The 27714-nt window shown below is 26.8% G+C and overlaps 2 protein-coding genes across 2 annotated transcripts; one reads left to right on the forward strand and one right to left on the reverse strand.

Annotated features, from left to right (window-relative positions):
• Positions 1-6808: 6808 nt before the first annotated feature.
• On the reverse strand, positions 6809-7834 carry LOC137818062 (uncharacterized). Its single transcript, XM_068621284.1, has 3 exons — positions 7625-7834; positions 7259-7503; positions 6809-7046 (listed from the first exon to the last, which is right to left on the reverse strand). Exons 1-3 carry the CDS (start codon positions 7832-7834, stop codon positions 6809-6811), a joined length of 693 nt encoding a protein of 230 aa, XP_068477385.1.
• A 13927-nt stretch (positions 7835-21761) lies between these two features.
• Positions 21762-25036, forward strand: LOC137818581 (ethylene-responsive transcription factor RAP2-12-like). Its single transcript, XM_068622093.1, has 3 exons — positions 21762-22443; positions 23747-24666; positions 24783-25036. Exons 1-2 carry the CDS (start codon positions 22170-22172, stop codon positions 24625-24627), a joined length of 1155 nt encoding a protein of 384 aa, XP_068478194.1. The 5' UTR covers positions 21762-22169; the 3' UTR covers positions 24628-24666; positions 24783-25036.
• Positions 25037-27714: the final 2678 nt, after the last annotated feature.

The raw sequence follows: 27714 nt of genomic DNA on the forward strand, positions 1-27714 counted from the left end.
GTACAATTGCATTTTTTTTCTTCGGTTCATCTTCACTTTGATCCCATCAAATTGCGCCATAAAAATGCAGAGATAAAGGATTCAATATTAAAAATAATTCTTTCAAATATAAACTCAAACAAAAAAATAATTTTAAAATATAATTCAAAAAATTAGATTAAAATTAAATTCAAATTTATACCTTTTAGAAGAATACAATTCCAATATATGTAAATTAATTTGATACGAAGTTTGAAAATTTTTAAAACTGGTAATTTTTATTAGAGTAAGTCTATATATATTACAAACCTCATTCACCATATTTTCACACTACTAAAAGATAAAATACTTTTATACTACAAAAAAAAGATATGCATTTATTTGAGAATTAAAAATATAATATTTTTAATTTATTTATTATTAAAATTTGTTGTTCGACGTGTATAATATTTTTAGGGTTGTTAACGTATTCTGTTCACTATAACTACTCATTGACGTTCAAAATATCAAAATTAAGACTAATTTGTCAACATAAAGAACTCTCTGGTATTGAATCTTTTATCTCTGCAATTTTATGGCGCCAAAAAGACGAGAACGTGGGAGACGAAAAGGAAAGTCGTCTACAGCCTCAACCTCAGCTTCGCCGTCGACGGCATCGAAACTGACATCTGCCTCTGCACCGTCACCTTCACCAGCGCCGGAACTGCCATCATCTCCGCCGTGGCCGGTGACACTACCAGAAGTGCTACCGGCGAAACTGGAGGGGGTGAAGAACTATCGTTGGTGGAAAGACCAAGTTCGGAGTGTCATCGTCTCGCACAATTTGGAGCGGTTCGTCGTAAAGTTTCTTATTCCTTACGAATACGCAAGCGAAAGCGATCGCAAGAATGATATCATAAGCGAAGAGTATCAAGAATGGCTTATTCAAGATCAAATGTTGTACACTTGGCTTTTATCTTCTTTATCCGAAGACCTTGTTCCGATAATAGCCAATTGCATACACTCATGGGAGGTTTGGAACACACTGAACGAATACATGGCTTCTCATGAGAAATTTCGGACTGCAGAACTTAGGGCAGAACTCAAGAACATAAAGAAAACTGGCTATCTGGCAGAGTATCTTGAGAGAATTCAAGCCATTGTTGACTCTTTGGCTGAAGCCGGTGATCCTCTTACTGAAAAAGAACACATTCAGGTGATCTTGGAAGGCTTGCCGGAACAGTATAACGATTGCGCCACCGTGATACGTGGACGTTATAACCCTCCACCGCTTCATAATGTTGTGTCCTTGTTGACCCTTCAAGAAGCGCAAGTTGAGCAATACAACATTCTTGTTCCGGTTGAATGTCTGATTCCTTCTAGCTCTTCAACTCTCTCTGACTCCATTGATGATGATGTTGAACGACCTCCTGGCCCTCCGGATGACGACGATACTCCATCTTCTTCCTCTCGTTATCGCAGTGATGTCAGAAGAAGAGGCCGTCGCAACCGCCGTGGCCGTAGGTCTCTTTAAAGAAGATTAGGTTACAACCTGATTGTTGTTAAATGGCTTTTCAGTGAAATTTTGGATGTTTCATCTCATTACTTTGTGGTCTCATTTTGGATGTTAGATGGTTTTAATGATTGGTGTGATTGAATGCTATGGTATCTTCTTTAATTGTCATCATAAGTTTAACCTTCAAAACTTCTTTACTTGGTATATTGTTAGAAAACTAGAGAGATATTTTGGTGCTGCATGTTCAGGTTTGTCTTAAATTTTACTTCAGGAAGATGCACATTTCACGATTTTTTACCATGTGTTTTTTTTTTTCATATTTACTTAAAAATGGGTAATTCTTGGTCATAGTTATCAAGGTGTAGACAACATCAATCAATTAAATTTGTTATTTTTTAATTAAAGTTTCTAACTGGGTTGCAATCAATTCGGTTTTAAAATAATAATTAATATTTTTGGAAATAAAAATATATAGTTAAAAATTTTATTTTAATTATAATATCAAAATTTTATTTTATTTTATTTAATAAAATGGTATATAAAGTTTGAACGACCTCCTGGCGACGATACTCCATTTTCTTCCTCCCTCTCGTTATCGCATGATGGCAGAAGAAGAGATCGTTGCCACCGTCGTGGCCGTGGCCGTAGGTGAGAGTAGGTCTTTTTTAAAGATCGGATTGTTGTTAAAAAGGTTTTTCATTATGTGAAATTTTGGATGTTTCCTCATATTACTTTGTGGTAGTGAATAATACATTTTGGATGTTTCTTCATATTATTACTTTGTGGTAGTGGTAGTGAATAATAAATGTAATGAATAATGCATGTAATGAATAATGGATGGTTTAACCGTATAGCTACCTAAAAATATGAGACAATTTCATTGGTCTCCCAAGTCAATAAATAGAAAGACCAACAATGAAAATTTGAGTAGTAAAATTAAGAGAGTAAACATGCAATTATACTATCTGAGTTTGTAATTATTGATTACTTTAGCATTTAATTATTTAATATTTAGACCTTAACTGTATAAAAGGTAACTTGCTTTGGTTCCTTTTAATTTTATTCTTACAATCATCTTATTAATAATAAAATAAAACAAGATTCTGTCTTATAAATTGAACATCTAAGAATAAAAAATTTCCCTAAAATTAAAATACCTAAGATGATTAATGAAACTATTTGCATCTATTCACCCACGAAGCACATGTTTGTTTATAGAAACAATTTTTTTTAAATTGCATACATAGAAACTTATAGATTATTTAATCCGAAAATTAATTACAAATTTGAAAAAAAGACTTTCAGACTATGTAATTAAAAATATTATAAAGGAATATTTTTAAAAATACGAAAATTTATAGAGCTGAGAGAAGAACATATGGAGATGCAGGAAGAAAAAATCTGTTGGTGCTTCAAAGGGTGCAATCAAGAGGTGAAAAATATCAAGGCAGTTTCTTCCTGCACCCCTACATATTTCTTCCTGCACCCCCATAATGGTATGCAAAGACCAAACTGTCCCTAGTAATTTTTAAAAACTCTAAAATGCACTTGAACTGTATTTATTTTTTTTGCATTCTAGATTATGGAATCCGGAAAAATTTCGAATTGACACTTCTAGTAAAATTTTGGATCCACCAATCCGTAATTTAAAATATACATTTCACATTCAAAAACAACATTCCGGATCCACCAATCCATAAAAGAAATATGCATTTTGGATTTAGAAATCCATAATTAAAAGAAAAAGCATTCTGGAAATCAATAATTTATGCTAAAATTGCTTCCGGAACACCCCCTCATCCAAAAAAAAAAAATTGATTCAGTTCCGGATTGATGAATCCGTAGCATACTCCCAGATCCCTATTTGCGATAACCACAGTGCCCTTTTTCAAATAAAAGGTCAAGGCCAGTTTTGAAATTTAGAAAATTGTGGAGTGCAGGAAGAAAAGCGTAGGGGTGCAGGAAGAAGAAGCCGAACATTAATTCTATCTTTGATTTCATAAAGGGCAAATGCTCCCTGCACCCAACACTTTTGAACCTGCACCCAACATAATTTCAAAAATTCCAAAAATACTCTTTATTCCAGAAATAAAAATTTGGAATTGAAAATAATGTATTCTGGAAAAATAAATCTGGAAGAGATTTTTGTGTCTAGGATATAAAAATCCAGAAGAAAAAAAATCAAAATCCCATTCTGGATAAAAAAATCCAGAACTGAAAATAATATATTCTGGAAAAAATTATCCGAAAGAGATTATTGTATTCTGGAAAAGGGGTCTGGAATGTAATTTTATATGTACCCCATTTTTTTAAAGGTATTTTCGGTTTTTCCGCTGTGATTGGGTGCAGTGATGTGGTGCAGGAAGCAATTGCCTTGATAAAGTTATAACCCATATATATGAGCCCAAACTGGTTCCTTTCATCAACCCAATAGTTTCATACAAAAGCAATTACCTCCACCCAGTGCCAGACCTACACCTAGAAATTTTAACTTCATCATCATCTCATAATTGAAAATCCATAATTAAAAAATGCATTCTGAAAAAATAAACCGAGACCTAGAATAAATCTTTTTGTTTCAAAATAAAAGTTTAGAATAAAATTGAAAAACTAACACTACAACAAAATTATTAAATACTAACAAAATTTAGAGAACAAAAATAATTAATCACTATATTGATTAAATTATATATTAATTTGGAGACTAAAAAATTATTGATGTCTAATGTGATTTCTATTATTAATAAAATATTATAAAATAATTTCTAAATTGGTATCTAAATCAGCTACCAACGTTTTAGCTACTAACATTTTAGATTTTAAATTAGTCTCTAAAAGAGAAATAGTTAGTAATTAAAATATTAGTAGCTAATAGTTAGATACAAATTTAGAAACTACTTTATAAATTTTTATTAATAATAAAAATTATTTTAGATACCAATAAATTTTAATTTATAAAATGGTCTCTAATTTATTTAATCAATAATAATAACTAATTATTTTGGTCTCTAAAATTAATTTTTATTTAATAATTTTCATATAATGTAAAATATCATTCTGAAATAAAAAAAAAAGAGTATATTTTAGAACAAAAATTCTGAAAATTCAAATCCAAAAATATATTTAAGAATCTCAAATCCGAGATACATTTTGAGAATACCTATTCAAAACCTAGAGAGGAAGTCTTATAGTTAATAAATTGATGTGGTGCAATAAGCAATTTTGATTAGAAGATTCGTGTAGAACCAACAAAAATAGGAGAAGAGTTGCTTATTTTGCCAAGGGAAGAGGTGTTCCACCTCAATTTGGATGTTTGCATCAAATTGCATCTTTTGAAAAGGACAAAACATTTATTTTACTTTAAAAAGCTTAGTGTCGAAATAATGAATGACTTAGCTTTCAACAAGTGCTAGATGAGTGTTGCACATATGAATTAAAATTGGTGCCAATGGAATCAAAGAGTTTGGAAGAGAATTATAATTAGATTAAGTGAACTTGGTCTTATGCCTAATGGGACAACTAGGTTAAATAAACATCAACTTGATCAAAAACTTCTCCAATGGCATCAAAATGGATTAAAGTATACAAGTACAAATTTAATATTCAGGATTTGTTCATAAACAATGATCACTGTTGAAGAAACTTTGTTTAAACTTGTGGGCATCTTTCTTTTTGCTTTTCCTAGGTGAACTTAACTTTTCTTACTAATTCTTTTATGTTCAGAAGAATATTACTTGCTCCCTTTCTTTTGTAATGAATATACCTTTTGTTAAAATATTATTTTGTTCATAGTCTCAACATTTTGTTTCGTTTTAATTTACTGAGAGAAAAACATGAAATAGAAATTAATGTTAGAGATAAAAATAATTAGTTGTTATAATAACTAAATTATATTCTAAATTTGATAGCAAAATTTTTGGTGACTAATTAGATATCAATTTAGAGACTATTTAACAATAATAAAATTAATTTAGAAACTAATATTTTTTAGTCTCTAAAATGATCTTTAATTTAGTCATTATAACAATTAATTATGTTTTGTGTCTAAAATTGGTTTCTATTTCATGATTTTCTTGTAGTGTGACATTTTAGTTTCTTAAGATGTTTCTCATGAATTGAATTTGATCAGTTTAGTGGCATAAGTAACTAAACTAATGAAAAGAAAATTAATAAGTGACTGAAGTTATATTTTCAACATTTTGGTTTCAACCATTAAAACCTTTTATTTTAGTTGTATAAATTTTAAAATTAATAAAAAAGAAATGACAAACTTTTTTCAACTTATTTTAGCTGTTTGAGTGCAGAAAAATTTATATCGTAATATTTATTTTAAATGAATTGCTTAAGTACTATAATGATGTGATTTTAATTTCTGAAGCAAATTATTAACATGTTGAACTCTAATTTTTGGAAACATTATAATAATTCATTTATGATTGTAATAGTCTTATTTGACAGATTTAAAACTATAAAAAAAAACACATATTTATATTAAAAAACTCGGTTGATACAATTCAAATTTAAAAAGCAATAATTAAATGATTATAATACATAAAGAACTATAATTAGTTCAACTTCCCTATGTGACATTTTCTTGAAAATTAAGGTGGCTGTTATATAATATATGACAAATGGGTTTTAAAAGTATCAACTTGATCAATTAACCCCAGTGGTGTGTTTTAAAGTAGAAGTTGACCATGTGTGCAGTTTATGTATCAAGGAAGTTCATGTACGTTAAATATATATTTTTTATATTTTTATTTGAAATTGTTTTTTTTTTTAGTTTTATTTGGATTTTGGAAATCTTTTTTGTAATGCTTCGGCCTCAATCTTTCAAATTTCATATAGTGTTGATAGTGACTTCATGCTTTGGTGTATCTTTGTTCATAGCAGCACATCCGATCATCAAGATCAAGAGTAACAGTGAGTTTACAATTATGATTTATAACCAGTTTTTGCACAAAAACAAGATTAAATGCAAATTATGGTATATATAATACGTTATATAAGAGAACAAAAATCAAATAACGCTATTGTTTCATCCTAGTAAGCTACAACATGTGAACCATTTGGTAAACTGATATGAATAGGATTTATTTTGCAAAAAGTCACAAAGTTATTTATAGAAAAATTGACATGATTTGTGGTACCCGTATCTAAAACCCAAGAGTTTTCATTTTTCTTACCTTTCACAATGTTCTTATTTGAAGAATCATTCACAAAATTGTTCACCTTATGCGTAGAAACTTTCTTTGTTTCTTGGATAAGTTTTATGATTGGGTATACATGACCTTGTGTAAGCTGATTCCCGTTATGTGCGTCTGACTTATCTTCTTACTCTTTTTCACCTTTCATATTCCTATCAATCACAACACTGTTTGTAATTCTTTCATTTCTTTTGCCTTTCTTTTTATCCCAAGGAGGAAACCCATACTTGAAGTAGCATTCATCTACTGTATGGTTCAATCTGTGACAATGTGTACACTGCTTACCATTGTTTTGATACTTGTTTTTTCCTCTTCCTTGAGATCTACCACTGCTTCGTGAAACGTCTTCTAGTTTCCTTGATTGGCTGAAGAATTAAACAAGATTTTGCTATTCATCATCACATTACCTTTATTCATCATATCATTGCTTGCCAGTTGTCGTTCTTGTTGGATGATGAGGGAAAAAATACAATTTATATTAGGTAAAGGCTCCATTAGCAAGATTTGTCTCTTAACAGTAACAATAGTGTCGTTCAGACCTTTTAACAAACACAAGGCGTACTCAGATTCTTTGTACCTCTGGATGTACTTAATGTCACAATTGCATTTAATCTTGCACTCACAATCAGGAGTTGGTTGTAGTGCTTCAAGCTCTTCCCATAAGATCTTCAAATCAATATAGAATTCAGTTACTGTCTGTTCACCTTGCCTCATGGAATTTATGTCTTGAAGAAGATCTGAAATTCTGAAAAGATCTCCATTTGAAAAACATTCACGTAAATCTTCCCAGAGTTCCCTCGCATCCTCTATGTAAACCACACTCTGTGCAATTTATGCATTGAGAGTTCGTGTTACCCATGATATAACCATCATATTACACCTTTCTCACATTTCTTGGAGAAAAGTACTTGAGTTTCGAGCAGGGAGAGTGTCATCAAGGAACTTGTGCTTGTTCTTTGAAAGAAGAGCACGACGCATATATAGTCCTACTCCATGGATGATAATTGTTACAATCAAGCTGAAGATTGATTAAAACCGTTCCTAGATTTTCTCTAGGATGCAGATAGTAAGAACTACTTGGATTCTGAGTGGGATCTTGACTACTGCTTGGATTCTGAGTGGGATCTTTACTACTTTTAATGTTAGTCTCCATCACGAATCACAAATATTACAAGAAGAAAATTGTAAAGAAAACACAAGAAAGGCACAAGAACCAGAAATAAGAACAGAGGAAAGAGCAGAGCAGGACTTTAACCCGCTCTAATATACCATATAGCATTCTGGTTTCCATGACCCACACTACATTGCAACCTTCTTTGTGTTTCTTAATCTCTATGACAAAGGACAACAACGTTATGCTATAACACACATTAGATGATGCGGTGGAAAAGAGAGAGTGAAAAGTATAAGAAAAAAGAGAGAGTGAAAAGTATAAGAAAGAAGAAATAATTGTATTATATTTTCATATATTGATAAATGAGAAGAGAATACAGTTTATATAAACTTTCTTAAACAAAATAACAAAAATAAAGAAAAACTTATAAAAAACTTAATTTTGCATTAGACAGAAAGATGAAAAATATATTATTTTTTTTTAATTCTTGTTAAATGAAAGTATATGATTACTTGTGACGAAAAATGGTCAGGATTATAAACATGCAGCAATATTGGATGCTTATACATGTATATCGATTAGGGAAATTATTGCTTCCTTTGTTCATAATGAACCCTATTTATAGTTAAATAATGATTAACCATAATTGTTTAAACACCCAGCCAAAAATACCATAAATTATAAAAAATTATTGCCCAAAGTGACGAACTTAAATATTCCATCATTTTGAAAACTCACTTTCTACTCTCTTTTTTCCTTACTCCTTTTATTTGCATGTAGTAAAATAGTGAAATCTTTTTTCGTAATTAGAATCTATTTAGACAAGTTTCGTTATGAATACTCTTAAGATATAAATAAAATTGCAAAATGAAACAAGTTTTTTTTATAAATTAAAATTAACTCGTATATTAATTATTTTTTAAAAGATTTTCATATAATTTTTCTATATTTTATTTTTAACTTATATATAACTTGTGGAAAAGCTTTACTTTTTTTTTCTCTCTTTAAGAGGTATTGACTTGATTATAATTTCAATTTCTATACTTTACAAAAATTGGATTTTTTTCCTATTTTTTTTACTTCGAACATAACACAGTGAAAATGAAGGATATGTATGATGTTTTCATGTTTTTTTTATATGATTGAAGAACATGGCAGTTATAGGATTGAAAATGGTATCTGATTATAAAATTTAAAATTAAAAAAAAATAAAAGAATAAAAATTGTGTAAAAAAACTAAAAAATTAAAAGTACAAACAATTAATATTAAGAAAAAAAATAGAGATAAATTATAAATTTGGTAAAATGTAAAATTATTTTTTTTTCTTGAAAAGCTTATCCTAACCTACCTTATTAGCAAAAAGAAATTAAAGCTCTTTTACCTAGTTTTACCCTTTCCCTAAAACTTCAAATCACATCAATATCCTCTTCTATAAGGCACTCCCTAAAAAATATTAACAACAAAACCTAATTTATCACAAAGATGAAACTACTTGTGAGTGCTTGGTTAACTTCTTTCACATGTAACTTCACTGTTTGGATTGTAGTGAATAACTTATAAGCAATTAATAATTGTGTGTTAAATATAGCTCACTTCAACAACAAAACATTAATAAATGAATCTTATCTTTTTCCCAATTTGGCTACGTCATCACACAACACTCTTTCTAATCAAATATATAGTGAAGTGGCATGAAAAAAACGCACGTGAAAACAATACACGTAATCACGAATTAACTATAAAAAAATAAACAACACATAATTTAACGTGGTTTGATAATTTATATTCATACGGATAATTATTAGGTTTTATTTATGTCCTGTTACACATCATTTACAATTAAGTTCACCTATCACTAAGAAAATCATGAAATAGAAACTAATTTTTAGAAATTAAAATAATTAGTTGCAATAGTAACTAAATTAGAGACCATTTTAGAAATTAAAAAAAAATAGTTTCTAAATTAGTTTATATTATTATTAAATAGTTTCTAAATTGATATCTAATTAAGAACCAAGGTTTTAACTACCAATCATTTAGTTTCTAAATTTGATAGAAAAATCTTAATTGTTAATTAAATACCAATTTAAAAACTATTTAACAGTAATAGAAACTAATTTAAAAACTATTTAACAGTAATAGAAACTAATTTAAAAACTATTTTTTTTAATTTTTAAAATAGTATCTAATTTAATTACTATTATAACTAATTATTTTTAGTATCTAAAAATTAATTTTTTTTGATAATTTTTTTTTTAATGTACTAAATATAATATTAAATTGATCCAACCCAATTTGACCATCCATTTCTTGTCCTTATTTGAGAGACACCTACTAAGTGGGCCCCAGTGAGCCTCAAGGGTATGGGGTCTGATGAAATCATCACAGCCGTTGAAGTCTCAGTCGTATCGGAGGTCAGCAACACGTGACAAAGTCAACACTGTTAACATTGCATATGTTATCATCATCATGTTGCATTTTTTTAATATCATAAATTTACATCAAAAAGAAAACCGTGTACACCACGTGTCCAAACAGATAAGGTCAAACATAGTGAAATCAACAAAACAGATAAGGTCTTATGTTTATAAATTATTATTCAGTTTAGTTTTTGAAATTGTAATAATGAAAATAATAGAACCTTCATTATAAATATTTAATTGAACTTTCTTCTTCTAGCTATACATAAAAATACTATATATGTTTTGGTATACACATCATTTTATCCTTTTTATCTTTATAAATATGATTCATATTGTATTTTGTAACTTTTTTTATGTATATATTCTTGTAATGCTTTTATTATTATTAGCAGAACACACGTGAAAGTCTGTATCTATATTTTTTTATTTTTTATCATTTATATATATTTATGTTTAATACTAAAATTTGAATAAATAATATTATTATTTATATATTTATATTAACAATATAAAATTATAATATATTTTAATAAATATAAATATTTTTAAGAAAGCACATGAATTATCTAAGTACACCTACTAATATATTGTGAATTATCTAAGTAAACTAATATATTAGAGTAGCATAAATTTATAAATATCTTTAATTATAAAAATAGAGAAGAAAATCACTTTAAAATAAAAACCCAGTTTTCACACACAAACAGGTTAAAACTCAAGATCAAACTTTTTGTGATTAATTTTAATTAAATTACAAATTAAAAAAGTAATAAGAAACATTATGTCATAATCAATCAGATTAAAAATATTAATGTAAAATTAATCACAAATTTCATAAATTCAGAACTTTATAATAACCAAAATAAATTAATAAAATAAAATATTAATAAAAATAGAATAAGAATTCATAAAATAAAAATAAATTTTTCTACTCTTTCAAAATAACGTGATCCGCATCTAATAATCGTTAAACAACAATAAATATAATAAATTTTTTAAAATTAAAATATTGTTTTATTAACGGTTAAAATTACAAAATAACTAAAATAAATTAATAAAATAAATACTAATAAAAATAAAATATGAAGAAATTTATGTAAAAAAAAATAATTATAATGGTAATCATATATATATATATATATATATATACTTTTGTAATTATAAATAATTTAATAATATTTTTTAATTTCATCATTACTCTAATAATTAATTTTTAATTACAGTCAAAATAGTTGATACACACCAGCATCCTGATTGCATGCGTTTTCGTAGAGTTTATTTAAATATTTATAATGAAAACCCAATTTTTTAATATTATATATTTCTTTATTTGAAAGGTCAAATTGACTGGTTATTATTTTTATGCTAAAAAGGAAATTAATTAATAATATATAAATAATAATCGTTTTCTATTTTAATAATTCAAAACATCAATTTGACTTAATTTTATAGTTTGAATAAATTAATAGGCAATTTGACTTCAAAATTTTCTCTGATACAAACATTAACTGAGTTATGATGACATATCATACTGTTTTGACCAAGTTCTTCTGGAGACTTTCATAAAATGGTTCCCACTATTCAGGAATTGCATGTGCTTGTGACTCCTCACTTATATACGTAATGTCTCAATAATTTTTTATAAATTCAATTAGACTTATTTCATTTTTTATATAGTATTAAAATATATTTGACGAGTAATAGGTCATTGAAAAATTAAGTATATTAAAATATATTAGACTTAAATCAATTTAGTCTCTATTTTTTTTAATCATCCTTCCATTTTTACGTCTTTAACGTATTTATCCTTTTTCTTTTTTTTTCTCTAGTTGGTCAAACATTTTATTTTTCTTTGAAAACAAATTTAAACATTTTTTTTTCTTTAAGAACGATTTGATTCATGAGTTAGAGAAAATAAGAAAAAAAAATTACGGAGAAGTTATAGACGAAAAGTTGAAAGTAACATTCAAATCATCTCATTACAACAAGTAAAATACTTACTCAAAAATAAAATATATTTTTTTAAAATACTTGATAAAATAATTATTTTAATAAAAAATGATTTAAAAATATTTAAATATAACAAACTTACTTAAAATTAATTAAAAATATCTAAATTTAAAGATATACTCCAAACGTAATTATGTTAATTTATAAATATAGTGAGAGAGATTATTTGAGAGACTTTTTAATTTAGCTAAATGTTAAATTAAAAACAATTAGATCTAAGATACCATTTCGTAAAAGAATTGTATTTTTGTTCTTCTTTGTATATGTTATGTTGTTAAATTAAGTTATCTTTATAAGAAAAGTTTAGGTTAAAAATTAAGTTATTCGTGTAAAAAGATATCAGGAAGAGAGAAGCCGACATAACAGAAAAAGAAAAAAACTATATGGATAATTTATAAATTCGGACATTTTTCTTAAATAATGTGTCTGTATGAGACATTGATACTCGTACACACTTGTGAGACACGTATCGGTAAAATGTCTAATTCAAAAAATATTTGTTGGATTTCTGACAATTCTAACACGATTATAACACAATTTAAAAGAAAAATACATTAATTTTTTAAAAATTAAATTTTATTGTATAAATTTTTATTATAACTTTAAAAATAAAAAATAAATCTTTTTGAACTAATATGAAAATATTATTTTACTAAAAAAACTAAATACATATTTATATACATAAATTTTAATTTATATAATTTATAATTATATAATATATAAATATGTTTTTTATATTTTACATTTTAAAATTATTCATATTTCTATATTCATGGATATCAAATATCCGTATAGTGTCTATATATTTATACAGATGACGATGTCCGACAACGACGTATAGGTGTACGTACATAAGATGGAGATGATGAGCAGCATCGTAGAGTGTACGAGTACGACCTTAACCTCACACCAGTTACACCATTTCCCATACGTATGTATTATACATGTACTCGTCGTATATGGTGGGCCCATATAAACCCAAACAGTTTTTTTCTACACTATCGTTTATTTTGAAAGCTGTGACATTACTTTAATTTAATTAGAGTTGTTCCATTCCAATATGGGATGTATAACTTTATTAAATAATCGATTTAGTTATACACGAATTTTTATGGAGTAAGTTTTGGTTTCTAACGGAATAACATGTTAAAAAGCATTATTTTGATACTAATTTTATAAAATATACATTTTAACTTTGTTAGATTTAAATTTTTTCTACCACACATCATTATTTTGTTAAAAGTTTAACATAGTCTACAATATGATTTAAATAAATTTTAAGCCCAGTAAATTCGGATTGTTTAACTCGATACTCAATAAAAAAATTCATACTTTTAACTCTCTTTTTTTAATTCTTATCTTTTAAGTCCACTGTTAACTTATTAACATGGTCATTGTTATATTTTGTAAACATTGTATATCTTTATTTTACTGAGTTTGGATATTAGATTAATTTATAATATATAAATATGGTCATTTTTATTAAGTTGGTTTTTTTTTATTTTGTGAGAATTAATTAAATTTATATTTATATTTTAATATGGTATAACAGTTTATCATGTATGTTAGGGTTGAGTTCTTTGTGGTTTGGGGGAGTCAACACCATGTGTGCTATAACTTTTAAGATGACGACAATTTCATATGTAGTATAACATGTTATTTAAAATACCCACAATTTAAAAAAAAAATGTCTAAAAGCATCAACACTTTTTAACCGTTGCCTATAAATATTTATGTTTTAAAAGAATCTTCTTAAAACAAATAGGTAATGTTTTTATATATGTTTTAATTCAAAGGTAAATAAAACTTACATTTAAGCGAACATTTAAATATTGTTGGTTATATGACTGTGACTTAAGGTAAAAAAAATGTGAAACAATCACAATCAAATATGTAAGAAGAATAATTTAGGAAGTTCGGACACTCCTCTTAAATGACGTGTTGGTGTTCAATGTATCAGATACTCGTATGACACTTGTAGGACACGTATCTGTGAAGTGTCTAATTTAAAAAATATTTGTTAGATTTCTGACAATTATAGTATAGTTCTACCACAATTTTAAAAAGGAAAAATACATTAATTTTTACAAAATTCAAATTTTATTGTATAAATTGTTATTATGATTATAAAAATAAAAAACAAATCATTGTGAAGCAGTCATGAAAAAACATCTTTCTGCTCCAAAAAATAATCTGAAATATACTTGTGCACATCAATATTTATTGTCAATTTATATAATTCATAATTATATAATATATAAATATGTGTCTCCATGTCCTATATTTTAGAGATTTTACGTATCTGCGTATTTGTGTCCGTGTCGATATCTGTGTCTGCGTCAGTGTCTGTGCTACATAAAGAATAATTGATTATACATAAATTTTATGTGTAATAATTATGCATGGATAATCGATTATGACTTATTTATGTATGTGTTAATAGATTATTTATGTGTAATGTATAAAATAATCAATAATTTATTGATTTCTGTTTAGACGTGTATGGTGTATGCTCATTGAATTGTAATTTGTAAAATCACATTGAAATAAGAATCTATTTCTTTTTCCATTATTTTTAAAACACATTAAAAAAAATTAATCTTACTTTTTTAATTAATTTAATAAAATTAAAATTTTAATCATATTTATTACCTCACTCACACAGACTTGCATAAATTTTCTTTTCATTTCCTTTCATTTTTATTTTAATTATCATAATTCAAATAACTTTATTTTCCTCTTATTTTCCCCTCAAATCAGTCATTTCTCTCTCCCTCAAAACTACTCTATAATTCAAACAAAACATTAAAGAAACATACATATTTTAAATAAAATTAAATAGTATTAATTAAATTTTTTGTTTGACATAAAATTAGTTAATTTAAATTATATTTGAGTACAAAGAAAATATACAATTACTATAAATATTTAAACTATCAATTAATTAAAATTAATCTTTTATTTGACTTTTAAAATAATTACATTACAATTTTATATATACCATATTCTCCAACGTAAATATGAAACATTTGTACGAAAGAGTGAGATTCCTAAACTATAAAATAATTTATTTTTCGACTGGCATATACAGTGACTTTTTAAAAAGATAAAAAAGTTATTTTTCTAAAAATATTTATTATATAAGAAGGATAAAACTTTTTATCTTTAAAAATGATTAAATGTATTTAATAAATTAAAGTGAATGTTTTTTTAGCATATGTCTATTACACAGATGAGAAAATTATAAATACAAAAGTACAATCTCAACATTGAAGCTAGCCGTCTATGGCAAGTTCAATGAATGTTATTTTCTTCTCTTAAATGAAAGATAAAATCTGGACATTTTTATTGTATTGCTTTTTTAAGATTTATTGTAATTGAAATTAAATTTTCGACTATTTGTATTAAAAGTCAACATAAAACTATAATTTTAATTAAAGAATAACACTAAGAAAAGTACTTAAAGAATTATATGTAATATTTTTCCTAAATGAAAAGGAGAAAATTTGGTATTTTTATTATTAAAAATGTTATTATTCATATTCTATTTTATATATAGTTTTAGAAAAAGAAAAAATTATTTGTTAATTGCTTTAGTGTTTGGAGTTTTGTCACAATTCTCTTCTTAAGGTTGTGTTTGAATTGAGACAGGAAAGTATGAGAAATTTGAGAAAGTCAATTTGGGAAGATTTGAGAGGAAAATGTGAAGAAAATTAGTATGTTTTGATTGGAATATGTGAGAGTGAATTTGTGTCATATGATGATTATGAAGGTATTTTATTTTTTTTAATAATATAAAATTTAAAATTACAAATTTATCTTTTAAAAAATAGAATAATCAAATATTAGGTATTTTTTTGTCTAAATTTAAATGAATTTACTACTAGTATATTCTAATATAGTTGAAAAATTAATTTGAATGAAATACGAGTTATTTGACCAGAAATATTTTACATGTAAAATTTGGAATATATGTAAAAATTGCAAGTTGTTATATAGAAATAAATAATTTAAATATTCATAAATTTAAAAATTCTAATTGAAAAATCCTTTTGTATTAAATGTAAATAGTATTATTATATTTACAATAATGATTATTATTATATAATTTATTTATTATAAATAAATATATATTTTTTTATTACAAATTTATTTTATTATTAGTTATTATTATTTCATTTTATTAAAATATTTTAAACTTATTTAATAACTAATATTTGTAATGAAGTCTACTTTTTATTAATGAAAAATGTAAAAAACAAATGTACAATCCTAAATAAAAATGGGCAAATTTGAAAAAAATTCAATTATGTTTTTTCTTTGGTTTTCTTTTTTAAAAGAAGAAGAGATTTGTTGTTCACACTTATATTTTTTCCATCTCTTTTCTACAAAATTATGGATATATTTTTACATTTTTACTTATGAATACTACATCCATAAAAATAAACAAACTCGGATGATTAAAAAGAAAGATATATATAAATTATCTTTTGTCTCACTCTTAAACATGAGATAATATTGAACGTAAAAAAACATTAAAATTATTTTAAATTACCAATTACAGAATGCATACATTTTTTTAATACACCATTTACCATTTATTGTGCAGAGTGCGAAAAAAGAACATAAACGAAACATTTATCACGGTTCTTAAATATTAATTAACTTTTTTTATAAAAATTGAAATATTTATTAATAATGTACTAAAAAGTAGTACTGCATTTAATTTTACAATGACCATATTAAAATAACACCTCTAATAAATTATAGTAATTAATTCACTATATAAAATTTATACATTAAATTAATACTTGTAATAAAGTCATAGCATAAAAAATGGAAATATTAATTAAAGCGTGTCTGAAAAAGTACTTTATTAATTATATAGTAATTGTATTAAAATAATACCTCTAATAAATTCACACAATATAAAAATATTTATATATTAAAAGTCATACTTCTTTAAGCATTGGCTTTCTAGAAAACAATAGATCAACTATAAGGTCCTATGATGTAATAACTGTAAGGTTAAATTACAAAATTGCCCTTTAAACGTTTTTATTATTTTTATTCTTTTCAACATGACTAGGTAAAGGTAAAACTGGTCTCTTACCGAAACAGTAGGTTGTAGGTAACCAATCTACCACGTTCAACTCAAGGGTCTTAATCTTAACCGTGTTATTAACTGTTTGTTTACTAAAGATTTTTAAAAATATGAATTTATTAAAATAGTTATTTCTTTTTACTTTAATTATTTGTATTTATTTTTTATTTTTAACTAGCCGAAAAACTTATAAGCATGTTTATGCAAAAAAATTTATCACGCCGTTTTGTAATTTTTTTGTACATTTTTTTAATTTTTTATAATACAAAAGTGAGAAAATTAAATATACATTATATTATAATAATTATGTTATGATAAAAAATTAATTATATAAAATAAAATACATTTTGAATATTTACAAATTAATTATATTTAAAATATAAATAATTTAATTTTTAATCTACATGAGAGAGTATTTTCATTTTTTCCTATTAATAAATTTATTATTTCATATAAAAAATCCTTAATCCACTAATTATTTTAACTCCTAAAATTCACCTAAATAAATAATGTCTGAAAATAAACATTTTCCAACATAGTCAAAGATGAACCATTATAAGAATATCTCTATTTATAACATTATTTTAAAGCACGTCGATAAAAAATATTTTACCCAATGCATGCAAAGGTGTTTCCATATTGATTTGAGGGAAAAAAATATTTAACTCAAACATTACATTTATTTGTAATCAGTTCGGTTTGAATTAATTATCCTTTAATAAAATTGTTTTTATAAGATAAAATATAATTTAAAATTATCATATTTTTTTAGTGACTTGTATATTATTTCTATGAATGTATTAGAATTTGATATTTTTTATTTCATTCTTACCCTCTTTAGTTGAAATATCAATAAAATATATGTTGGATATAATTGTTCAGTTTGTGTAGCTGAGCTGATTAAACACCTATTGGAAGTTTATGAGTTTTTTTATTATTGTTATTTAATAATTGACAAACTAAGTAGGTTCATTTTTTTTTTTATCAAGATTCATGCATGTGGTTTTTATTCCCTTTTTTTTCATGAATAGTTTTTTAAGCTTTCTTTATTTTGTGTAGCACATCCATAAGAGACAAAGGAATTTGCAAGTTATAGACTTCACTTAATAATGGACATATGTTGTCAAATTTATACAAATTCAACTTTTTAATTTTTCTTTTTAATTTTTTTGGATTGATTTGTGTTTTTTATTTATTTGATTAGATTTATAACCTTACATGCAATTATGAGAGAATTTGAACCAAGGCTAATACTTCATATAACTATAATTATCATGTATATATCATGACATAGTGTTACTCAAAGACGAAATATCGTAAAATTAATCTTATTTTTAAAATAAAATATGTACATTGATTTATGAATAACTATATATTTTAATACTAGTTTATGTTAGGTTTCACTCTTATATATGCATTATCATATACTAAGTATATTTATTAAAGTTTTCAAACATGAAACAAGAAAATTAAAAAGTACTAAATAGAAGATAATTATTGATAAATTAATCTCATCAATATATAAATATATATATATAACTATAATAATACATTAATTATATTGTTTCATAACTTTAATAATAGAATAATATATAAATACAAGTGTTGATGGAATATATAGTAGGAAATTTAAATGACATGTTTTAAAAAAATTATGTTAACATTTGAGTCATTCTAAGTTTCTTAAATTTACATATCTCGACTTCATAAGTTATAGTAAGTTTAAGATATATAATATCTAAATACATACATATATTATAGATGTGTGATAAACTCTCTATCTTTCTCACCACTTGATTTAGACTTTTGGTGAAGTCAAAATATATTTGTTAAACATGAGTGTTAGTACTTAATACACACATTCAAATAATGGTTCTCATATGATTACAACTTTATGATCTTAACTGAATTCATAATCATCAATATAACATAAAAAACAATCATATATCATAATAATATTAGATGAATAATATTGAACTAAATAATTTCATAGACTATAAAAATGTCATTGGAGCAAAGGTAGGTTGTTTGAGTGACTTACTAAAAAACACATGAAAATATGCCATTCAAGTCTCCCCACTCTAGTTGTGTTATGTTGATTGGGCAAAAGCTTGAAACGTCTTGTCAACACTTAGATGGTAATTTAAATTAAAACAAAGTGCGATAAATTTTACATTGTTTGAGTTTCAAAGTAATGCTTGAACGATATACAATTATATAACTCTAGAAAACAAAAACTAAAGACCCATCTAAACCTACAAAACTTCATTACTTTAATGATCAATTGCCACTTGAGTGATCAACCACCACTTAAGTGATGAGCTTCCAAATAAGAAAGGGTAACCAGTGTGTCTCCCTCACTTAAGTTTTGGCTCCTAACTTAATTGAAATAGTTATCATTCATGCATTCAACTGATCAATCAAACGATAATCTTTTGCTCTAAAGGTTAAAACCATTAATTGAACATTGCTTGAGCGAAAGCTCTATGCTCAAGTGAGATATATAGAAATTAACAAATTTTATAGAAAATTCTAAAACTCAACCAAAACTAATTTTGACCAAATCAACCCTCCTAAAAAGTTTAAAATACATTTTTATACTCAATAAAAACAAAAATTACTCAGAATAGTTAACCATACTTATTTTCACCTTTCAAACCATTGTCAAGTTCAAAGGAAAAAAAAAACTGAGAAAGAAAAATATATAAAAAAAGAGAAAGAGGCAGTTTGTTAAAAAAAGAAAAAGAAAAAAAAACAAAGAAACGATAAAATTGAGACCCATAAACTTTTAAAAAAATATTGCAAAGTTTTTCTATAATATTTTACCTTCTTAAGTATTACTCACATATTATTTTGATATTTTTAAAATATTTTTACATGCATATTTCTTCGGATATATAGTTCTATTTGAGACATTAATAAACAACTTTTGCAAGGAAAATTTGAATTGTAGTAGATCAAGTCTCTTCATTAAATTAAAGTCTTGTTTAATTTTGTATTATTCCTTTTTAATAATGTATATATGTACTTTTTTGTTCTAATTTAAAGCACACTAAGGAATCTATAATTTAAATCATGTTATTATTACAAGATATGTATGGTTACCAACTCTCAACCGAATTTATCTAAAAGACATCACAAGATTGTCAACGGAGAATTAAAGAATAAAATTATTTCAAATCAATTTACTGTCATAAAAAATTGCATAATATGATTGAAAACCTTGGAAATAGTTATGTCTACACATAATAAAATTCGAATTTATTATTACAACAAGCTTAGAAATGGTTATTTAACAACAAAGGGAGTTACAAAATAAAATGATTTCTAATCATTTTGCTATAATGAGAATTTAGATAGGTGTAAACAATCCAAGTAAAGATTATCACGCCACTGAAATTTAAATATCATAAATAACTATACCCAAATAAACCAATAAATCGATAGACACAATAAATGCATATATTGTCTTCATTTTTTTCATCATGAAAATTTAGATGATCATAATAAGATATAGATTTATAAGAACTATATTATTCATTTTCACTTTCAACTTCATTTCTTTATTAATTTAAACGTTAAAATATTTACAATTTATATTTTGTAAAAGTCATTTAATATGGATAGATGATTTAATATGGATAGATGATAACTAAACTTTAAGTGTAACTCAATTTTACAAAATAGTTTATAAAATTTGAATAGTTGTCAAATGTTTTATCATTAATTAATTAATGTAAGATTTTCAATACACCCCTTACACTGAGACATGTCAACTCGTACTATATTATGGATGATCTGATAGTGAATGACACGATAAGTCTAATCAAATCTCATTAGGATAGACTCTAAATGACTGTATATTATATTAAGAAGTAGACTTTATTAAACCTAATTTAACCTTATAAAAGCGGCTTATAAGATACATTCACTTATATACTATAAAATATTTTTATTTCTAGTTGATGTGACAACGCACTTCTCTCACGTCGAGACTTACCAACACTCGTGTGTGAAACTATATGTTATGGTGTTCCAATAACAGTTGATGACCTTATAAGTCTAACAATAAACTCTTATTAAGATAAACTTTATATTAAAAAATAACTTTAAATCTAATTTAATCATATAAAATCAATATATAATTTAGTTTTACATCTATTTATATTATATAAAATATCCTAATATCTAATAGATATTTCAATATATAATTAACAACTTTATGAAATTTATTACACCATAAGCTGCTTGCATTTAATATCTATACAAAATAATATCTCTTCTATCTATATCACGAGAATTCTCTTCATCACTCACCAACCATTTTCCTATCCCAAGCATGCATTGGGCACACGTAACTGCTAATTGTTCACTACCAAAAAAAGTCTTATGCAACATGTAATCATAAGTAATCCATTTGTGTTTTTTACTTTACAATTTTTTCATCTTCCTCGTGGCCTAATGTAATAAACTGCAAGAGGAACTTGTGCTGGCACGTGTACTCCACGCGCGTGAACAATGCTGACAGCACTGCCAGTAAAAACATCAACCTTACCGTTTACCTTTCCACACAAGAGAAATCACCTGCTACCACTGTCAGGGCAAAACGGTCACACTGCCCACAACTCAGAAAAAAAATCATATTTTTTTGTGTATATATACTACTATACAGCTCCCACCACCTCACACCAAACTCAATTATACAAGACCCTGAAGAAAGACACAACAACCATTGTTACTTTCCATTGATTGAGCCAAAGCTTTGGCTTTTCTCGAATAATTTTCCATTGGGTACAAGAAAGTCTCAAACTTTCACCGAAAGAGCAAGGATCTGAGATGTGTGGGGGTGCGATTATCTCCGACTTCATTCCGGCGGGGCCGGCCGGCCGGTCCCGACGCGTCACCGCCGACATCCTGTGGCCGAATTTGAGGAAGCGGTTCTCGAAGCCGCTGCTGGACGATGATTTTGAGGCGGGGTTCAGAGAATTCAAGGATGACTCTGAAATCGAGGATGATGATGATGAGGACGAGGAGGACTTGATGGTGATTGGTGTGAAGAAGCCCTTTGGCTTTACACGCCCCAACAAGACTTCTAAGTCTCTCTCTCGTGGTAACTTTACTTGATTATCATCCTTTGAGTTTTTGGTGGTGTTTTTTTTTTGTTGTTTATTTTTAATCTGGAGTTGTTGTTTCGGTTCTGACATACATTCCTTGCTTCGGTGCTTTGGGTTTCTTTTGGTTGTCGAGTGATGGAAAAGTTATGAGTTTTTCATGTTTGTGCCGTTTCTGAAACAAAAAACTGTCGAAGAAATGGATTTTTTTTAACATAAAAAATGCTTTTGATGTATGGTTTTCTGGGATGTCATTTTCTGTTTTGTTTTTATTCTTCCGGTAGTTCTGTTTTTGGAGTTGACCTGGTATGGGGAATTTTATTGAAATCGTTCTGGATCTTGTAAGCGTTGAAGAGATGCATTTGCTTTATGGAATTTATTTGTAAAAATCAAGGGAACATTCTTTGTAATTATTTTGGGGCTTGTTGTGTCTATGCACTGTGGATGAAATTTGGGGATTACATCAATTGACTTTAGAGCCGCATGTATCGGGATATGATTGTTGAGATCCAATTAGAGTTGGTTTCAGTTGCTTGTTTAATCATCTCATCATACCAAGGTGCAATTTCTTTAGGGCTCTTGATGATAATTTTGTTATTTCGGTGAAGTTGAATTTTGCACTCCACCTTGTTATAAAACTTTTATGAGCTGGGTAGTTATCTTTTAGGGGGTTTTTCTTCTGGATGATAAAAAATGTAGGAAAAATATTGTTTCCTTTGGCTTTGACTAGGTGTTTTTAAGCATAGCTAAGGATCATTGACTAGATCAGTGCAGGAATTCATTTGCAAGTGCCTTTGGGATTGATTTTGTGTTTGAAAAGTATGCTTTAAATTCAACTATTCTTTGTGGGCACAATCGTCTACACATATGGTTGACCCTAGTGTGGGTGCTATAAATTTGCATAGGATGGAGAAAAATTGTTTCACTAACCTACTGCATTTCTAAATGTTAGGTCTGATCTAAAGGAGACAAGTCTATATATCGATCAGAAAAAGAAATCGAGGATCCTGATATTCTGCTACTATCTGTTTCATTAATTGTTCATCAGTTGATCCAATTTTGGCATTTCATTTAGTATTGCTAGTTCTTATACTTCTGCTTTGTTGTAGCCCTTGTTAGGATTTCTCCATTATTTTACCTTGTGATGTTGTCTAATAGATCCGAATAGTTTTGGTAGAAATGGGAAAATAGATGCAAATCTTTGTATATGTGTGTTTTTGGTATGTGATCTATTTTTTCTAATGATACTTCATATCTATTGTGTTTGCGGTATTATTTATGTTATTTGCATTTGTATTGAAGCATCATCAACTGTAAATTCTGTGGAATCAAAGGGGCAAGCTGAGGAGAGTGCCAAGAGAAAGAGGAAGAACCAATATAGAGGAATTCGCCAGCGTCCATGGGGAAAATGGGCTGCTGAGATCCGTGACCCAAGAAAAGGGGTCCGGGTTTGGCTTGGAACTTTCAGCACTGCTGAAGAAGCTGCAAGAGCTTATGATACTGAGGCAAGGAGGATTCGTGGGAAGAAAGCCAAGGTGAATTTCCCTGATGAGCCTTCAGCTGCTTCTTCAAAACGCCTCAAGGTGAATCCAGAGGCTCAGCCATTGAAGGGAAAACTCAACTCGGTGAAGCCGAAAATGAACCAGATGTTCAACTTTGGTGACTATCTGGAGGACTACTACAGCTCTGTGGATCAGGTTGAACAGAAGCCACTGGTAAACCAGTATGTGAACCCTGGTCCATTCACTGGAAACGGAGTTCAGCTCTCACCTGTTACTCCATCTGCTGATGTTATTGCTTATTTCAGTTCCGAGCATTCGAGCAACTCATTTGATTATTCTGACCTTGGATGGGGTGAACAAGTCTCAAAGACTCCTGAAATCTCATCCATGCTTTCTGCTCCTCTGGAGGGTGAATCTCAGTTTGTGCAGGGTGCTGATCAGATTCAGAGGAACGACACTCAGGACATGCTATCTGTCCAAGATGATTCTGCAAAGACACTTTCTGAGGAGCTTGCAGACATCGAATCCCAGTTGAAGTTCTTTGAGACCCCTTTGTTTGATGGAAGCTGGACTGAAGCTTCATTGGCATCTCTGCTCGGCACTGATGCAACTCAGGATGCTGGAAACCCTTTGAACCTTTGGAGCTTCGACGACCTGCCATCAATGGCAGGTGTTTTCTGAGCAACATTGTCTCTCCAATTATGTAAATAAAGCTACAAGGTAGTTTTTTTCATGCTGCCTCTGGTTTTTTTAATGTAGTTTCTGTTCCCCTCTTGGTGGAACCATCCCTGCATGTTTCTGAATGTTGATTTTTATTGATTGTGTATTGGTTTCAGGAATCGTGGTCGTGGTGTTGGTGATGGAGTCACAGCAAGTATAACCTGCTTAAAGACATGTATCGTTTATTCTCTTGTAGCTAATGCAGTATAGGTCTCTATAGGTTTTTAGGTATCCTTTGTGAACTCAAAAACCTCGTTTTCTGGGGATTTTCTGCTTGATGTCCATAAGGATTTATGTTATATATGGCCTGGGATACAATCTTGACTGCTGATATAGTTATTATATTAACTTTCTTGGTTTCATTCTGGCACTTCGATTGTGATTTCAGACTACCATTTTTTTCATTGCTTTGTTTGGTGGATGATTTCATATCTTTCTACTTTTCTGGTTTGGTTACATTTTTTTATGGAATTTTTTGAAAAGTTAGGTGTGAAGAAAGTTTTACTGGTCAAGTGTGTTAGGCTTGCCATTTTCTAAAGATCTTTTGAATCTAAGAATTGCATTGGAACATTCAGTAATTTGAGTTGAACAGGGTAATTATCTGTAATGAAACAAAGTTTTTTAGCTATTAGTTTTGACATTCACAAATTACAAACTTGGTCTACATAAATCACACTGTTTATATAATAATTTCTTCAATTTTGATTATTTCATATCAAAGTGTAAGACTATTGCCAAGTAGTTTTTGAGCAATTTCTATGTTTTCTTGAGGTCACAGTTTAAAAATTTATTTGTATTTTAATAATAATGGGCACAATTTAGATGTAATTTTTTTTTATAAAATTTTTTATGTTAGGCATCATTATGCATTTTTATGTTAGGTATCATTATGCAACTTAACATTTCTGCTAGACTAACACTTCAAATAATAACAAAGCATCGCAATTTTACATATTTCAGCTAGACTAACACCTCAAGTAACAACAATGTCATTATTATTAAAAAAAAAAATACATATTCTTTAATTAAAATTTCGAAGGTTTTTTTGAAAAAAAAATATTTAAGAAAATAAATCTAAACTATTTTTTAATCTATTCAACATTGTCATCTGTCAAAGGGTTGGCAGCCGAAAGCACTTAAACTAAGATTTGTCACAAGTCAAAGGTTTTTCTTTTTATCAGTCAAAGTTTGTTCTATCTTGGTAAAGCATAGAGAAAATTAAATTATTTTTTAATGTTATTTGCAGCGTTTATTCTCTGTTTTAAAAAGTGCACAGCATTTGTTTAGTGTTTTAATATTTTCATAGCATTTATTATTTGTTTCCATACCCTCATTTGACATTTATGATTTGTTTTAATTTTTTCATTGCATTTACTACTTATTTTAATATTTTTAATAAATTTCCTTTCTTTTCAACATATAGTTTAATTAATATAACTTATATTTTAATATATTCCTGATAATTTCTTTTATGTGTGAGAAGTATTTTATATATTCCTTCTACAATGGTTTGTATAGAATATATTTTTATACTTTACTGTTTATGTATTTTTTAAGTAATTTAAATCAAAATAGCGAATTTTCTAAGCTTGTGTCACGTTATTTTATTATTATTATTTCGTAATTTAAATTTTAAATTATTAAATATTTTTATTTTAAAATTATTTACAGGTGTAGCTTAGTGTTATGGTACTGATAATTTCTTAAATTTATTAGCGTGGCATATTTTTTTCCTTAATTTATGATACTCAACTGTGTTTCCTAAAAAAAACAAATTTGGTAAAGTGAGTATTTTTATTATAATGTTAATATAGTATTTTTTTTAATTTAAATTTTTCATTAATGAATTAGATTCTTGTTTTCTTTTAATTTTAAAATGAGACAAATATTTTATCAGTATTTATTTTTTTATAAAAAAAATATATGTTAAATATTAATATCCAACTTAATATCTAAAATAGACACATTATTTATAAGGTATTGTTTCTATGAAAAAGAAAATATTAGCATATTAGTTTTTAAAATATATTTTCCCGTTCCTTTCTTTCATAACATAATATCATGATGTATTATGCATTGAGATACATATTATATTAAATTAATAATGAAATTCAAGAATAAATATATTTTTCATCTTTATTCTATAACACAAAAATTATTTTATTTTTTAAAATTTTTAAATCATTTAAATATTTATAGTATAAAAATGTATTTTATATATAAAATTTATTCAATTTAAAATTTCATTTCATCCATCCATAATAAAAAAATAATTATTTAAAAAAAATATTTAAAAAAACTAACAATTATTTTATAAAACTTATTTTTATAACCTTTTTATTACAAATATTTATATCTAAATAATTTAAAATTTAAATAAAAAAATTAACTTTATATTATTAGTTATATAACACATACACTATACAACACGAACATGTCATTAAAAAAATTGTTCGAACTTCATATATTATAAAAAAAAATTAATTCTTAATTTATAATGTATCCTTAGTGGATAAAGTTGCAGGGAGCACGTGAGAAAGTGATCGGAAAGCCAACATTATGTTTACTCGTGTTACCGGGATTAGGTCACATACAATACGACATCATGTTATTTTGGGATTGCAGAACCTATCATGCTTCGATTGCGTACCACCATGTTCTTGTCACTCATGTGTGTGCCTTTCCAACACAATATAATTTCAGACCCTTTCTCCTCCTTCACACACCTGTCAACTCACCAAAATCAATAAAACGATTCATATCCACATCTTTTTCTTATATATCACAATATTTACAACTATATCAAACTAACTATTCCAAAAATTATTATTTTTTAAGGCAAATTTATTCTCCACTTTACCAATTGTGACTTGCACCTAATTCAGTTTTGAAATTTTTTAAATTATCCTTCATTTAATATTTAAAATATATAATTAAAAGAAATCTATAGAAAAACTCTTATTTAAAAAGTGTTGATGTGATACAATGAGATTGTTAAAATTAAAAGGTAGGTTTTATATAAGACAGAGAGTTATATAGATATAATAT

The sequence above is a fragment of the Phaseolus vulgaris genome, chromosome 10 (genome assembly GCF_000499845.2).
Source record: "Phaseolus vulgaris cultivar G19833 chromosome 10, P. vulgaris v2.0, whole genome shotgun sequence".
Classification (NCBI taxonomy): domain Eukaryota; kingdom Viridiplantae; phylum Streptophyta; class Magnoliopsida; order Fabales; family Fabaceae; genus Phaseolus; species Phaseolus vulgaris.

Excerpts from the sequence above, each read along its gene's own strand:
- LOC137818062 (XM_068621284.1), bottom strand. The coding sequence starts at position 7,834 with ATGGAGACTAACATTAAAAGTAGTAAAGATCCCACTCAGAATCCAAGC. Across the intron at positions 7,504-7,624 it reads CTTTCAAAGAACAAGCACAA|AGTGTGGTTTACATAGAGGA; the intron begins GTTCCTTGATGA and ends TAAATTGCACAG. Across the intron at positions 7,047-7,258 it reads GACATTAAGTACATCCAGAG|CCAATCAAGGAAACTAGAAG; the intron begins GTACAAAGAATC and ends TTAATTCTTCAG.
- LOC137818581 (XM_068622093.1), top strand. The coding sequence starts at position 22,170 with ATGTGTGGGGGTGCGATTATCTCCGACTTCATTCCGGCGGGGCCGGCC. Across the intron at positions 22,444-23,746 it reads TTCTAAGTCTCTCTCTCGTG|CATCATCAACTGTAAATTCT; the intron begins GTAACTTTACTT and ends TTTGTATTGAAG.